This window comes from Mesoplodon mirus (assembly GCF_964341445.2).
Source record: "Mesoplodon mirus genome assembly, chromosome: 6".
NCBI classification, from domain to species: domain Eukaryota; kingdom Metazoa; phylum Chordata; class Mammalia; order Artiodactyla; family Ziphiidae; genus Mesoplodon; species Mesoplodon mirus.
This window is the reverse complement of record NC_138982.1, coordinates 15,416,582-15,434,423: the sequence shown is the minus strand read 5'-3', so window position 1 is coordinate 15,434,423 and position 17,842 is coordinate 15,416,582. Positions and strand designations below refer to the sequence as shown.

The following is a 17,842-nucleotide window of genomic DNA, read 5'->3' as shown; positions in this document are numbered from 1 at the left end:
CCCTGTATTGTCACAGTACAAAAGCTGGCAGATGTTTAACACTATTTTTTCTCAGGCAGTGAATAAATACAGTTGTCAAAATTCCTTTTAAATGTAAACTAAATGTACAATAACACAGAGGAGCACCAATAAGAATATGGCTATCAGGAGTTTATGGAACTCTTTAAAACAAGCTTCCTAAGCAGAAAGGTTCTTCAGTGAAAAGGGACTGTCTGACTCCTTACGCTGAATGGAAGAAAAGACGCCAGCTCAAAATCACTGGTAATCAGAGAAATGCAAATTAAAAGAAGATAATCCTTTTTGCCCATCAGATTGGCAGAAGTTAAAAAGACTGATAATATCCAGTGTTGGCAAGGGTGTAGGGAAATGGGTATTCTCATACCCATTAGTACAGCTTTCTAGAAAAGTAATTTAGTGTATCTAAGAAAATTTTAGATATACATACCCATGGAATCATCAATTACACTTCCAAACCTCTATCCTAGAGAAATAACTGGACTTTGGATAAGAAACCGAAATATCTGTTAATAGAAAATGACTAATAAACTATGGTCATGCATATTACAGAATACCATACAGTGCTCAACAGGAACATTCTTTTCATGGCTGTGGAAAACTCCCTAAGACACAATGCTAATGTGGGGGGGGGGGATCAGATGCAAAGTAACGCCGTAGTAGATACCTTCCATTCACAGTGCCCACATCTTTCCCCATGCTAGGAACCCCACCTTCCCAAAGCAGACTAAAACAACAAAAATAACAGCAACGACAACTACTATGTATTGCCCTCCCTCCCTCATAGCCAGGTATTTCACTAAAGTATACGGCTAACCATGGAGAACAGTATGGAGGTTCCTTAGAAAACTAAACATAGAGCTACCATATGACCCAGCAATCCCACTACTGGGCATATACCCTGAGAAAACCATAATTCAAAAAGAGTCATGGGGCTTCCCTGGTGGCGCAGTGGTTGGGAATCTGCCTGCCTAATGCAGGGGACACGGGTTCGAGCCCTGGTCTGGGAGGATCCCACATGCTGCGGAGCAACTAGGCCCGTAAGCCACAACTACTGAGCCTGCGCGTCTGGAGCCTGTGCTCCACAACAAGAGAGGCCGCGACAGTGAGAGGCCCGCGCACCGCGATGAAGAGTGGCCCCCGCTCGCTGCAACTAGAGAAAGCCCTCGCACAGAAATGAAGATCCAACACAGCCAAAAATAAATAAATAAATAAATAAGTTAAAAAAAAAAAAGAGAGAGAGACATGTACCACAATGTTCACTGCAGCTCTATTTACAGTAGCCAGGACACGGAAGCAACCTAAGTGTCCATCGACAGATGAATGGATAAAGAAGATGCGGCACATGTATACAATGGAATATTACTCAGCCATAAAAAGGAACGAAATTGAGTTACTTGTAATGAGGTGGATGGACCTAGAGTCTGTCCTACAGAGTGAAGTAAGTCAGAAAGAGAAAAACAAATACCGGATGCTAACGCACATATATAGAATCAAAAGAACAAAAACAGTACTGATGAACCTAGTGGCAGGGCAGAAATAAAGACGCAGACGTAGAGAATGGACTTGAGGACACAGCAGGGTAAGGGGAAGCTGGGACGAAGTGAGAGAGTGGCACTGACATACATACACGACCAAATGTAAAATGGATGGCTAGTGGGAAGCAGCTGCATTGCACAGGGAGATCAGCTCCGTGCTTTGTGACCTCCTAGAGGGGTGGGATAGGGAGGGTGGGAGGGAGGCTCAAGAGGGAGGGCATATGGGGATATATGTATACATATAGCTGATTCACTCTGCTGTAGAGCAGAAACTAACACAACATTGTAAGGAAGTTATGCTCCAATAAAGATATTTTTAAAAAATGGGTGAAGAAAGGAAAGAAGGAAAGAAAGAAAGGAAGGAAGGAAGAAAGGAAGAAAGAATATGGCTAGTAACTACGTGGTCTAGAGTCTGTCAATTAGAAAAATCCAGGTGTTAGATCTGAGGAAAACAGTTTGGCAAAGGGTATCTCTGATTAATCTGGTAGTCATAGAGGCAGACCGTTTTAAGACCACAGAGGCTTCCTGATCAGAGACAAGGTGACGTGTTTTTCTCTGGGAGTCAGTGGCTGCCATCAATCTTTCATCAAGCCAGTTCTACAAGGTGCTTCTGGGTTTTATTCCTGAAACAGTTTGGAAAATGCTTCTCCAGGCTATGATACTCTGAACATCTTTATCCCTTCATAAATCCCTTTCTAGATAAATTAGCTAGAATGGGTTTCCCTATAAAAATTAAGAAACCTTTCTCATTCACAGATGATAACCATTTATGAACTTCACAAGTTCATAAATTTATGAACTAAAAAGCACTACATATTTAGAAAAGGATCTAAGAGCACATTAACACCCTGATGCTGAACTCTGAAGAGGAAGTGGTATTAATACGTATAGATGAGGAAGGGGTACAGGAAGGTTTTTTCCTTTTTCCTCTGTATACTTCTTTTCTGTTTAAATATTTTTACAGGGGACTTCCCTGGTGGTCCAGTGGTTAGGAATCCGCCTTCCAATGAAGGGGACGTGGGTTTGATCCCTGATCAGGGAACTAAGATCCCACATGACGCGGGGCAACTGAGCCCACGTGCCACAACTGGAGATAAGCCCGCGCACTGCAACGAAAGATCCCACATGTTGCAGCAACTAAGACCCGACATAGCCAAAAATAAATAAACAAACAAACAAATAAATAAATAAATTTTTTTTTAAATTTATAATGACAAATAGTTATACAACGTTGGGAATTTTTTTAATAATTTAAAATCTTTAAAAAATTAACAACTGATATGTCCCTCTCAGAGATGCCTGCTATCCTAAATGAGAATAACAGTTTCATGGTACTTAAATAAGGAATTTTAAGAAAGTTAGAACAGGAATCCATCTTGGCTGAGAGATACATGTGCCACCAGGAAGGACCCTGAGTCAGACCAAATATGGGCCAAGCAAGATGACTGGCCAGAGACAACCCTAAAACTAACCCCATTACCATAAAACCTGAGACCTCGAGCCAAGTGGTTGAGCAGTTCTCCTGGGTTCCCTTACCCTGCTGCTCTCTACCCGGGCGCCCCTTCCCAATAAAGTCTTTTGCTTTGTCAGTTAAAAAATAAAGAAAGAAAGAACAAACTGAAAACTTTCTGTGGTACATATATACACAATTTCATGTATTCTCACTTACATAACATAAAAAATCTTATATTATTTTGGAATAGGGAAGGAACTTCTAAGCATGACTCCAGAAGTAGAAGGGAAAGATAACAATATTTAACTACATAAACAGAACTTCTGACACTTTAAAATTAAAAGATGAAGGACAAACTGAGAAAAACGGTCTGAGGCATATATGGCAAACAACAGATTGGCACTTTTAATATATAAAGTATTCTTACAAATCAATAAGAATGGACATCTTAATTTAAAAATGGGCAAAGTGTATTAGCAAAAACTGGACAAGCTAAATATCCACTGTTAAAAAAGTTAAACAAACCAATGTTCAAAAATACACAGTATTTCATGATATGGCAAAACCATGCAGCCACAGCAAATAAAAATGTAGATCCTTGTCTATTAGCATGAAAAGATGTTCTAGATTTACAATAAAGTAAAAAAGGCAGGTAACCAAGTGGCATATTTCTATTAGTATTAAATACAGATTCATTATATATGCACATAAATATATATGCACATATATTTGTACCTATATATGCACATGTATATCTACAAACACACACATGGCACATATTCTAGAAAACAGGTCTGAAATATCATATACCAAATGTTAACAGCAGCTAGTTCAGAATAATACAACCATAGGTGATTTTCACTTTCTTCTTCATACCTTTTGAATAGTCTTTACGAATGAACATGTATAAGTTTTATGATAAGTAATAGAAATATTTTCACTCTTTAAACAAATAAAGAGAAATAAAGATCACTTTATTAAATATCCTATACCTTTAATTATATATTACTATTTTCTTACCTTTAAACCTTCAGCTGGAAGTCTATAACCAAATCTTGCTGGAAGGTCATCAAATGTCTGAGACACGTTTTCAAAATTATACTAAATATAAAATTAAAAACAATCTAGTTACAACCAATGTACACATAACAATAAAAACAAAAAGTCTGTCAAACTATTTAAGTTGTCATTTCCACGATTTTGATTTACTATCACAGCTTATCACAATAAAATCAACTTTGTAAATGCACATCCACTAAAATAGAAAGGAATGTATACAATTTACTACATAAACAACTGCTTAAATTGGATTCTGATTTCATGTAAGTATTATTAAACAGAAGCAATAATTCTATAACATTAAACCACCTACTGTTTTTCTGAGTTTTTCCCCATAGACAATTCCCTAACAAGAAATTTTCTAGACAGATTATTTTCCAGCAAGAGTTCCATTTTATTTTCTCTATAAGGGTCTGATTTAATAGAAGAGATTTGCAGGATTTCTAACAATAGCTTTGAAAGATGACTTTCCCCCAGAGAAAGAAGGAGTATCAAATCATACTTTTAAGATACTGCCATTTTTTAAGTAATCTGAACACTTTTATCCAGAGCTGAACAATGAAAGGACTAAACTCAATGAAATACATATATAGAGAGAGCTGAAGGTATCCAAACTCTTTAACAACATTCCCCTTCCTTATAGATACAGATTCCTATGCTACAATATTTACCAGTCCTCTACCTCTGCTGTGCTTTTAGAAGATAATAATAATAATTGTGAAGTGAGCTTGCTGTATTATTTAAGATGCTATATTCAATGTGCTTTAAAGAAAACAAGAGAAACAAGGAAGATAGATGAACTAAGCAAACATAGCAAACAAGTAACTTTTGAAACACAGGTGAAATTTATATGATATATCAGAAGTTAAGATACTTGTCAGTAAACTATACGCCAAAGACAGAAAAGCTAGAACTCATTTGTTTTGAATATAGATTAAAAGGATGGCACAAAGCAAGAATGTTATGTATAGACAGCAAAAGATGGAAGGATGAAGCAAACCTTAAATATTCACAAAGCATGGATTAGGTCACACATCCAGATTGATAGCTATGTGGTCCTTAAATCAAACACCCACTGGTGATCCTTATTTTAGCCTCATGTGCCATCTGCCTGAGACACCCGGATAAACAGCCCTGTAGGTTAACAGCCAACTACAGCTGTGTTCAGATGTAAATACCTCAATTCTCTCCAACAGAGCAAGCAAACACTGGATCCAGACGCCTTCCCAAGCCCCCTTGCTCATCCTCAACTCAGGTCCTGCTAACCACACTGTCACCAGGGAAAACTGATGCAGCACAGAGACTAGACAAACTAAAAACAGAAAACACAGGATTCAGGTAGTGTGGCTCTTGCCTCCCAGTTGCATCCTAACCTGAGTGTATTAACATACCCATCTTTTACCTATGCTTCTCACTGTATGTTTGTAATTAATTCAATAAATCGTATGATTCAAGCATCTGAATTTGATTGTTGAAACTATCCATTCTTTTACCTCTGGGATAATCAGCCTGGCAGTATACCTGGAGGCCAGCAATGCTTCAGAGTAATTTCCTGCTTTAAAAATAATTCATATTTGCAGAGTGCTGTATGGTTTACAAAATGCTTTAGAGTCAAAGAGTGCTTTCATATTCATTATCACAATGTATCATTTAATCTCTTAATTAAAACATCTTTCTTTAATTGATTCAATTAAATTATGATCAGCTTTGAACTTGATAAAGTCATTTAACTCCTCCAAGGCCAAAGACACCACTGTAAAATAAGTAAATAGATCTAGATCAACACAGACAAACCAAAAAAAATTACAGATGTGTACAGGCAGTACTTTTTTTAAAATGTACTTTTAAAATTTGGAAATGGATAGGACGTGTGGGTGGAAGGGGAGAGGCAGCACATCCGAAGGGGGGCCTCTGGACTGTGGAGTTTGGAAGTTGATAAATAATTCATATGGTCTTTGCGGAAACTTCTCCAGGTGACAAACCCAGATTGCACACAAGCAGTCAGTTTGGTTGTGGAAAGCTCTGTGGCTGACAGGGTCTTGGTGCTCTGGCCTGAGCCTCTGAGGTGGAAGAGCCAAGTTCAGGACTTTGGACCACCAGAGACCTCCTGGCCCCATGTAACATCAATCGGTGAGAGCTCTCCCAGGGATCTCTGTCTCAACACTAAGACCGAGCTCTACTCAACAGCCAGCAAGCTCCAGTGCTGGACACCCCATGCCAAACAACTAGCAAGACAGGAACACAACCCCATCCATTAGCAGAGAGGCTCCCTAAAATCATAATAAGTTCACAGACACACCAAAACACACCACCAGATGCGGTCCTACCCACCAGAAAGACAAAATCCAGCCTCATCCACTGGAACACAGGCACCAGTCCCCTCCAACAGGAAGCCTACACAATCCACTGAAGCAGCCTTACTCAATGGGGGCAGACACTGAAAACAACGAGAACTGGGAACCTGCAGGCTGTGAAAAGGAGACCCCAAACACAGTAAGTTAAGCAAAATGAGAAGACAGAGGAATACACAGCAGATGAAGGAGCAAGGTAAAAACCCACCAGACCAAACAAATGAAGAAGTAAGCAGTTTACCTGAAAAAGAATTCAGAGTAATGATAGTAAAGATGATCCAAAATCTTGGAAAAAGAATAGAGAAAATACAAGAAACGTTTAACAAGGACCTAGAAGAACTAAAGAGCAAACAATGATGAACAGCACAATAAATGAAATTTAAAATTCTCTAGAAGGAATCAATAGCAGAATAACTGAGGCAGAAGAATGGATAAGTGACCTGGAAGATAAAATAGTGGAATTACCACAGAGCAGAATAAAGAAAAAAGAATGAGAAGAATTAAGGACAGTCTCAGAGACCTCTGGGACAACATTAAACACACCAACATTCAAATTATAGGGGTCCCAGAAGAAGAGAAGAAGACAGGGATTGAGAAAATATTTAAAGAGATTACAGTTGAAAACTTCCCTAATATGGGAAAGGAAATAATCAAGTCCAGGAGTGCAGAGAGTCCCATACAGGATAAATCCAAGAAGAAACACACCAAGACACATATTGATCAAAATATCAAAAATTAAATACAAAGAAAAAATATTAAAAGCAGCAAGGGAAAAGCAGCAAATAACACACAAGGGAATCCCCATAAGGTTAACAGCTTATCTTTCAGCAGAAACTCTGCAAGCCAGAAGGGAGTGGCAGGACATATTTAAAGTGATGAAAAGGAAAAACCTACAACCAAGATTACTCTACCCAGCAAGGATCTCATCCAGATTTGATGGAGAAATTAAAACCTTTACAGACAAGCAAAAGCTAAGAGAATTCAGCACCACCAAACCAGCTTTACAACAAATGCTAAAGGAACTTCTCTAGGCAGGAAACACAAGAGAAGGAAAAGACCTACAATAACAAACCCAAAACAATTAAGAAAATGGTAATAGGAACATACATATCAATAATTACCTTAAATGTAAATGGATTAAATGCTCCAACCAAAAGACACAAACTGGCTGAATGGATACAAACACAAGACCCATATATATTCCATCTACAAGAGACCCACTTCAGACCTAGGGATACACAGAGACTGAAAGTGAGGGGATGGAAAAAGATATTCCATGCAAATGGAAATCAAAAGAAAGCTGGAGTAACAATTCTCATATCAGACAAAATAGACTTTAAAATAAAGACTATTACAAGAGACAAAGAAGGACACTACATAATGATCAAGGGATCAATCCAAGAAGATATAACAATTGCAAATATTTATGCACCCAACATAGGAGCATCTCAATACATAAGGCAAATGCTAACAGCCATAAAAGGGGAAAAAGACAGTAACACAATCATAGTAGGGGACTTTAACACCCCACTTTCACCAATGGACAGATCATCCAAAATGTAAAACAATAAGGAAACACAGGCTTTAAGTGACACATTAAACAAGATGGACTTAATTGATATTTACAGAACATACCATCCGAAAACAACAGAATACACTTTCTTCTCAAGTGCTCATGGAATATTCTGCAGGATAGATCATATATTGGGTCACATATCAAGCCTTGGTAAATTTAAGAATATTGAAATCGTATTAAGTATCTTTTCCGACCACAATGCTATAAGACTAGATATCAATTACAGGAAAAAATATTGTAAAAAATACAAACACATGGAAGCTGAACAATATACTACTAAATAACCAAGAGATCACTGAAGAAAGCAAAGAGGAAATTACAAAAACCTAGAAACAAATGACAATGAAAACACGATGACCCAAAACCTATGGGATGCAGCAAAAGCAGTTCTAAGAGGGACGTCTAAAGCAATACAATCCTACCTCAAGAAACAAAAAAAATCTCAAAAAACCAACCCAACTTTACACCTAAATTAGAGAAAGAAGAACAAAAAAAAAAAAAACCAAAGTTAGCAGAGGAAAGAAATCATAAAGATCAGATCAGAAATAAATGAAAAAGAAAGGAAGGAAACGATACCAAAGATCAATAAAACTAAAAGCTGGTTCTTTGAGAAGATAAACAAAATTGATAAACCATTAGCCAGATTCATCAAGAAAAAAAGGGAAAAGACTCAAATCAATAGACTGAGAAATGAAAAAGGAGAAGTAACAACCGACACTGCAGAAATACAAAGGATCATGAGAGATTACTACAAGCAACTATATGCCAGTCAAATGGACAACCTGGAAGAAATGGACAAATACTTAGAAAAACAAAACCTTCTGAGACTGAACCAGGAAGAAATAGAAAATATAAACAGACCAATTACAAGCACTGAAATAGAAACTGTCATTAAAAATCTTCCAACAAACAAAAGCCCAGGACCAGATGGCTTCACAAGAAAATTCTGTCAAACATTTAAAGAAGAGCTAACACCTATCCTTCTCAAGCTCTTCCAAAATATAGCAGAGGGAGGAACATTCCCAAACTCATTCTATGAGGCCACCATCACCCTGATACCAAAACCAGACAAAGGTGTCACAAAAAGGGACTTCCCTGGTGGCACAGTGGTTAAGAATCTGCCTGCCAATGCAGGGGACACGGGTTCAAGCCTTGGTCTGAGGATGCCACATTCCATGGAGCAACTTAGCCTGTGCACCACAACTACTGAAGCCCGCGCATCCAGAGCCCATGCTTGGCAACAAGAGAAGCCACCGCAGTGAGAAGCCCGTGCACCACAACGAAGAGTAACCCTGCTCGCCGCAACTAGAGGCAGCCCACGCAGAGTAACAAAGACCCACTGCAGTCAAAAATAAAATATAAATTAATTAATTAATTTTAAAAAAAGATGTCACAAAAAAAGAAAACTACAGATCAGTATCACTGATGAACACAGATGCAAAAATCCTCAACAAAATACTAGCAGACAGAATCCAACAGCACATTAAGAGGATCACACACCATTATCAAGTGGGGTTTATCCAGGAATGCAAAGATTCTTCAATATATGCAAATCAATCAATGTGATACACGATATTAACAACTTGAAGGATAAAAACCATATGATCATCTCAATAGATGCAGAAAAAGCTTTTGACAAAATTCAACACCCATTTATAATAAAAATCCTCCAGTAAGTAGGCATAGAGGAAACTTACCTCAACATAACAAAGGCCATATATGACAAACCCACAGCCAACATCATGGTGAGAAACTGAAACCATTTCCACTAAGATCAGGAGCAAGACAAGGTTGCCCACTCTCACTACTATTATTCAACATAGTTCTGGAAGTTTCAGCCACAGCAATCAGAGAAGAAAAAGAAATCAAAGGAATCCAAATCGGAAAAGAAGAAGGAAAACTGTCACTGTTGAAGTCGGCCCCGGAGGAAGATGGCGGAAGAGTAAGACGCGGAGATCACCTTCCTCCCCACAGATACATCAGAAATTCATCTACACGTGGAACAACTCCTACAGAACACCTATTGAACGCTGACAGAAGACCTCAGACCCCCCAAAAGGCAAGAAACTCCCCACATACCTGGGTAGGGCAAAAGTAAAAAAGAATAAACAGAGACAATAGGATAGGGAGGGGACCTGCACCAGTGGGAGGGAGCCGTGAAGGAGGGAAGGTTTCTACACACTACAAGCCCCTTCGCGGGCGGAGACTGCAGGTGGCGGAGGGGGAAAGCTTCGGAGTAGCGGAGGAGAGCACAGCAACAGGGGTGTGGAGGGCAAAGCGGAGAGATTCCGGCACAGAGGATCGGTGCCCTCAGGCACACACCAGCCCAAGAGGCTTGTCTGCTCGGCCGCCGTGGTGGGGGGGCTGGGAGCTGAGGCTCGGGTATCGGCTTTCAGTCAGAGCGCAGGGAGAGGACTGGGGCTGGCGGCAGGAAGAGAGCCTGAAGGGGTTAGTGCACCACGGCTAGCCCGGAGGGAGTCCGGGGAAAGGGTCTGGAGCTGCCGAAGAGGCAAGAGACTTTTTTCCCTTTTGTTTCCTGGTGCGCGAGGAGAGGGCATTAAGAGGGCTGCTTGGGGAAGCGCCGGAGACAGGCGCGAGCCGCGGGTAAGGCGCGGACCTCGGAGACGGGTGTGGGCGGCCGTCGCCGCGGCCCGCCGCCGACGCCGCCGCCGACGCGGCCCGCCGCCGACGCCGACGACGCCGACGCGGCCCGCCGACGCCGACGCCGCCGACGCCGAGGCGGCCCGCCGACGCCGACGCCGCGGCCCGCCGCCGACGCCGCCGCCGACGCGGCCCGCCGACGCCGCCGCTGCGGCCCGCCGCCGACGCCGCGGCCCGCCGCCGACGCCGACGCCGACGCCGCGGCCCGCCGCCAACGCCGCCGCCGCGGCCCGCCGCCGACGCCCGCCGCCGACGCCGCTGCCGACGCGACCCGCCGCCGCCGCCGCTGCGGCCCGCCGCCGACGCCGCCGCCCGCCGCCGACGCCGCGGCCCGCCGCCGCGGGGCCTGTGTGCGGGCGCGGGTCGCTGTCCGCCCCGCCTTCCGGGGGGCCTGTGCACCCCGCCACTGCCGGGGTCCCGAGACCCGGGGACGGCTTTCCCGGTAAAGCGCATGGAGCGGCACGGGCTGCTGCAACGTCACGCCGGCCTCTGCCGCCGCAGGCCCGCCCCACACTGCGCGCCCCTCCCTCCCCTCTGCCTGAGTGAGCCAGAGCCCCCGAATCAGCGGCTCCTTTAAACCCGTCCTGTCTGAGCGAAGAACGGACGCCCTCCGGCGACCTACGCACAGAGGCGGGGCCGGGTCCAAGGCTGAGACCCGGGAGCTGTGAGAGCAGAGACAGGGAAATCTCTCTGTGCAGTCTCGGAGGCAGCGGATTAAAGCTCCACGGTCCATTTGATGTGCCCTGCGTCTGTGGAGTGCATGAATGGACAGCGAATCATCCCAAATTGAGGAAGTGGACTTTGAGGACAAGATTTAAGACTTTCCCCCCTTTTCCTCTTTTTACAACGAATTATTCCAAATTGAGGAGGTGGACTTGGAGAGCAAGATTTTTGATTTTTCCCCCTGCTCTCTTTTTGTGAATGTGTATGTGTAATCTTCTGTGTAAGATTCTCTCTGTATAGCTTTGCTTCCACCATATGTCCCAGGGTTCTATCGGTCCGTTTTTTTTTTTTTCAATAATTACTTTCTAATTTTAATAACGCTACTATATTTCATACTTTATTCTAATTTACTTTACCTGCTCTTTCTTTTTTTCCTACCTTCCCTTCCTCCCTCCCTCCCTCCGCTCCTCCTTTCCTTCTTTCTTCTTTCCTCCCTCCCTCCCTCCCACCCTTCTTCTTTCCACTTTCTTTTTCTTTCCTTCCTCCCTCCCTCCCTCCTGTCTTTCTTTCTTTCTTTCCTTCCTCCCTCCCTCCCTTCTTCCATTCACTCTTCCTTTTGCTTTCATTCCTCCCTCCCTTCCTCCTTTCTTTCCTTCTTTCTTTCCATCCTTCCTCCCTCCCTCCTTTCTTTCTTCCTTCCTTCCTTCCTTTCTTCCCTTCTTCCTTTCTTTCCCTCTCTCTTTCTTTCTTCTACTAATTCTTTCTCTCTACCTTTTCTCCCTGTTATTCTGAGCCGGCTGGATGAAAGGCTCTTGGTGCTGCAGCCAGGAGCCAGTGCTGTGCCTCTGAAGTGGGAGAGCCAACTTCAGGACACGGGTCCACAAGAGACCTCCCAGCTCCACATAATATCAAGCAGCGAAAACCTCCCAGAGATCTCCATCCCAACACCAGCACCCAGCTTCAGTCAACGACCAGCAAGCTACAGTGCTGGTCACCCTATGCAAAGCAACTAGCAAGGCAGGAACACAACCCCACCCATTAGCAGAGAGGCTACCTAAAAACATAATAAGGCAATAGGCACCCCAAAACACACCACCAGACGTGGACCTGTCCCCCAGAAAGACAAGATCGAGCCTCAACCACCAGAACACAGGCATTAGTCCCCCCCACCAGGAAGCCTACACAACCTACTGAAACAACCTTAGCCACTGGGGTCAGACACCAAAAACAACGGGAACTACGAATCTACAGCCTGCAAAAAGGAGACCCCAAACACAGTAACATAAGCAAAATGAGAAGACAGAAAAACACAGCAGGTGAAGGAGCAAGATAAAAGCCTACCAGACCTAACAAATGAAGAGGTAATAGGCAGTCTACCTGAAAAAGAATTCAGAATAATGATAGTAAAGCTGATCCAAGATTCTATTTCCAAGATCCATAATCTTGGAAATAGAATAGACAAAATGCAAGAAACAGTTAACAAGGACCTAGAAGAACTAAAGATGAATCAAGCATCGATTAAAAACACAATAAATGAAATGAAAAATACTCTAGATGGGATCAATAGCAGAATAACTGAGGCAGAAGAACGGATAAGTGAGGTGGAAGATAAAATAGTGGAAATAACTGATGCAGAGCAAAATAAAGAAAAAAGAATGAAAAGAACAGAAGACAGTCTCAGAGACCTCTGGGACAACATTAAACGCACCAACATTCGAATTATAGGGGTTCCAGAAGAAGAAGAGAAAAAGAAAGGGACTGAGAAAATATTTGAAGAGATTATAGTTGAAAACTTCCCCAATATGGGAAAGGAAATAGTTAATCAAGTCCAGGAGGCACAGAGAGTCCCATACAGAATAAATCCAAGGAGAAATACACCAAGACACATATTAATCAAACTGTCAAAAATTAAACACAAAGAAATCATATTAAAAGCAGCAAGGCAAAAACAACAAATAACACACAAGGGAATCCCCATCAGGTTAACAGCTGATCTCTCAGCAGAAACTCTACAAGCCAGAAGGGAGTGGCAGGACATAATTAAAGTGATGAAGGAGAGAAACCTGCAACCAAGATTACTCTACCCAGCAAGGATCTCATTCAGATTTGATGGAGAAATTAAAACGTTTACAGACAAGCAAAAGCTGAGAGAGTTCAGCACCACCAAACCAGCTCTACAACAAATGCTAAAGGAACTTCTCTAGGCAAGAAGCACAACAGAAGGAATATACCTACAATAACAACCCAAAGCAATTAAGGAAATGGGAATAGGAACATACATATCAATAATTACCTTAAATGTAAATGGACTAAATGCTCCCACCAAAAGACACAGAGTGGCTGAATGGATACAAAAACAAGACCCATATATATGCTGTCTACAAGAGACCCACTTCAGACCTCGAGACACATACAGATTGAAAGTAAGGGGATGGAAAAAGATATTCCATGCAAATGGAAATCAAAAGAAAGCTGGAGTAGCAATTCTCATATCAGACAAAATAGACTTTAAAATAAAGACTATTAGAAGAGACAAAGAAGGACACTACATAACGATAAAGGGATCGATCCAAGAAGAAGATATAACAATTGTAAATATTTATGCACCAAACATAGGAGCACCTCAATACATACGGCAAATACTAACAGCCATAAAAAGGGAAATCGACAGTAACACAATCATAGTAGGGGACTTTAACACCCCACTTTCACCAATGGACAGATCATCCAAAATGAAAATAAATAAGGAAACACAAGCTTTAAATGATACATTAAACAAGATGGACTTAGTTGATATTTATAGGACATTCCATCCAAAAACAACAGAATACACATTTTTCTCAAGTGCTCATGGAACATTCTCCAGGATAGATCATATCTTGGGTCACAAATCAAGCCTTGGTAAATTTAAGAAAATTGAAATTGTATCAAGTATCTTTTCCGACCACAATGCTATGAGACTAGACATCAATTACAGGAAAAGATCTGTAAAAAATACAAACACATGGAGGCTAAACAATACACTACTCAATAACGAAGTGATCACTGAAGAAATCAAAGAGGAAATTAAAAAATACCTAGAAACAAATGACAATGGAGACACGACGACCCAAAACCTATGGGACGCAGCAAAAGCAGTTCTAAGGGGGAAGTTTATAGCAATACAATCCCACCTTAAGAAACAGGAAACATTTCGAGTAAACAACCTGACCCTGCACCTAAAGCAATTAGAGAAAGAAGAACAAAAAACCCCCAAAGCTAGCAGAAGGAAAGAAATCATAAAGATCAGATCAGAAATAAATGAAAAAGAAATGAAGGAAACGATAGCAAAGATCAACCAAACTAAAAGCTGGTTCTTTGAGAAGATAAACAAAATTGACAAACCATTAGCCAGACTCATCAAGAAAAGAAGGGAGAAGACTCAAATCAATAGAATTAGAAATGAAAAAGGAGAAGTAACAACTGACACTGCAGAAATACAAAAGATCATGAGAGATTACTACAAGCAACTCTATGCCAATAAAATGGACAACCTGGAAGAAATGGACAAATTCTTAGAAATGCACAACCTGCCAAGACTGACTCAGGAAGAAATAGAAAATATGAATAGACCAATCACAAGCACTGAAATTGAAACTGTGATTAAAAATCTTCCATCAAACAAAAGCCCAGAACCAGATGGCTTCACAGGCGAATTCTATCAAACATTTAGAGAAGAGCTAACACCTATCCTTCTCAAACTCTTCCAAACAATATCAGAGGAAGGAACACTCCCAAACTCATTCTACGAGGCCACCATCACCTTGATACCAAAACCAGGCAAGGATGTCACAAAGAAAGAAAACTACAGGCCAATATCACTGATGAACATAGATGCAAAAATCCTCAATAAAATACTAGCAAACAGAATCCAACAGCATATTAAAAGGATCATACACCATGATCAAGTGGGGTTTATTCCAGGAATGCAAGGATTCTTCAATATATGCAAATCAATCAATGTGATACACCATATTAACAAGTTGAAGGAGAAAAACCATATGATCATCTCAATAGATGCAGAGAAAGCTTTCGACAAAATTCAACACCCATTTATGATAAAAACCCTGCAGAAAGTAGGCATAGAGGGATCTTTCCTCAACATAATAAAGGCCATATATGACAAACCCACAGCCAACATTGTCCTCAATGGTGAAAAACTGAAACCATTTCCCCTAAGATCAGGAACAAGACAAGGTTGCCCACTCTCACCACTCTTATTCAACATAGTTTTGGAAGTTTTAGCCACAGCAATCAGAGAAGAAAAGGAAATAAAAGGAATCCAAATCGGAAAAGAAGAAGTAAAGCTGTCACTGTTTGCAGATGACATGATACTGTACATAGAGAATCCTAAAGATGCTACCGAAAAACTACTAGAGCTAATCAATGAATTTGGTAAAGTAGCAGGATACAAAATTAATGTACAGAAATCTCTGGCATTCCTGTACACTAATGATGAAAAATCTGAAAATGAAATCAAGAAAACACTCCCATTTACCATTGTAACAAAAAGAATAAAATATCTAGGAATAAACCTACCTAAGGAGACAAAAGACCTGTATGCAGAAAATTATAAGACACTGATGAAAGAAATTAAAGAAGATACAAATAGATGGAGAGATATACCATGCTCCTGGATTGGAAGAATCAATATTGTGAAAATGACTGTACTACCCAAAGCAATCTACAGATTCAATGCAATCCCTATCAAACTACCACTGGCATTTTTCACAGAACTAGAACAAAAAATTTCAAAATTTGTTTGGAAAAACAAAAGACCCCGAATAGCCAAAGCAATCTTGAGAACGAAAAACGGAGCTGGAGGAATCAGGCTCCCTGACTTCAGACTATACTACAAAGCTACAGTAATTAAGACAGTGTGGTACTGGCATAAAAACAGAAAGATAGATCAGTGGATCAGGATAGAAAGCCCAGAGATAAACCCATGCACATATGGCCAACTTATCTTTGATAAAGGAGGCAGGAATGTACAGTGGAGAAAGGACAGCCTCTTCAATAAGTGGTGCTGGGAAAACTGGACAAGGACATGTAAAAGTTTGAGATTAGATCATTCCCTAACACCATACACAAAAATAAGTTCAAAATGGATTAAAGACTTAAATGTAAGGCCAGAAACTATCAAACTCTTAGAGGAAAACATAGGTAGAACACTCTATGACATAAATCACAGCAAGATCCTTTTGGACCCACCTCCTAGAGAAATGGAAATAAAAACAAAGATAAACAAATGGGACCTAATGAAACTTCAAAGCTTTTGCACAGCAAAGGAAACCATAAACAAGACCAAAAGACAACCCTCAGAATGGGAGAAAATATTTGCAAATGAAGCAACTGACAAAGGATTAATCTCCAAAATTTATAAACAGCTCATGCAGCTCAATAGCAAAAAAACAAACAACCCAATCCAAAAATGGGCAGAAGACTTAAATAGGCATTTCTCCAAAGAAGATATACAGACTGCCAACAAGCACATGAAAGAATGCTCAACATCATTAATCATCAGAGAAATGCAAATCAAAACTACAATGAGATATCATCTCACACCAGTCAGAATGGCCATCATCAAGAAATCTAGAAACAATAAATGCTGGAGAGGGTGTGGAGAAAAGGGAACACTCTTGCACTGCTGGTGGGAATGTGAATTGGTACAGCCACTATGGAGAACAGTATGGAGGTTCCTTAAAAAACTAAAAATAGAACTACCATATGACCCAGCAATCCCACTACTAGGCATATACCCTGAGAAAACCATAATTCAAAAAGAGACATGTACCAAAATGTTCATTGCAGCTCTATTCACAATAGCCTGGAGCTGGAAACAACCTAAGTGTCCATCATCGGAGGAATGGATAAAGAAGATGTGGCACATATATACAATGGAATATTACTCAGCCATAAAAAGAAACGAAACTGAGCTATTTGTAATGAGGTGGATAGACCTAGAGTCTGTCATACAGAGTGAAGTAAGTCAGAAAGAGAAAGACAAATACCGTATGCTAACACACATATACGGAATTTAAAAAAAAAAAAATGGCATGAAGAACCTAGGGGTAAAACGGGAATAAAGACACAGACCTACTTGAGAATGGACTTGAGGATATGGGGAGGGGGAAGGGTAAGCTGTGACAAAGCGAAAGAGAGGCATGGACATATATACACTACCAAACGTGGGGTAGATAGATGGTGGGAAGCAGCCGCAGAGCAAAGGGAGATCAGCTCGGTGCTTTGTGACCGCCTGGAGGGGTGGGATGGGGAGGGTGGGAGGGAGGGAGATGCATGAGGGAAGGGATGTGGGAACAGATGTATGTGTATGACTGATTCACTTTGTTATAAAGCAGAAACTAATTAAAAAAAAAAAAAAAACAGTAAGATACAGAACACTGTGCAGAATAGCAGAATATTTGCCCTTTTATGTAAAATGTATCAGATGATATATATTCATATTTGTTTTTATATACATCAAGAA

The 17,842-nt window shown here is 40.9% G+C and overlaps 1 protein-coding gene across 4 annotated transcripts in view; it reads right to left on the bottom strand.

The window, feature by feature from the left end:
• The window catches only part of RNF13 (ring finger protein 13), a 230,767-nt gene that overhangs the window by 96,654 nt on the left and 116,271 nt on the right, over window positions 1–17,842 (bottom strand). For all 4 annotated transcript variants that reach the window (XM_082625551.1, XM_082625552.1, XM_082625550.1 and 1 more), the window contains exon 3: window positions 4,027–4,107. In XM_082625551.1, the coding sequence (XP_082481677.1) occupies window positions 4,027–4,107 (81 nt within the window). The remainder of the gene's footprint in view (window positions 1–4,026; window positions 4,108–17,842) is intronic.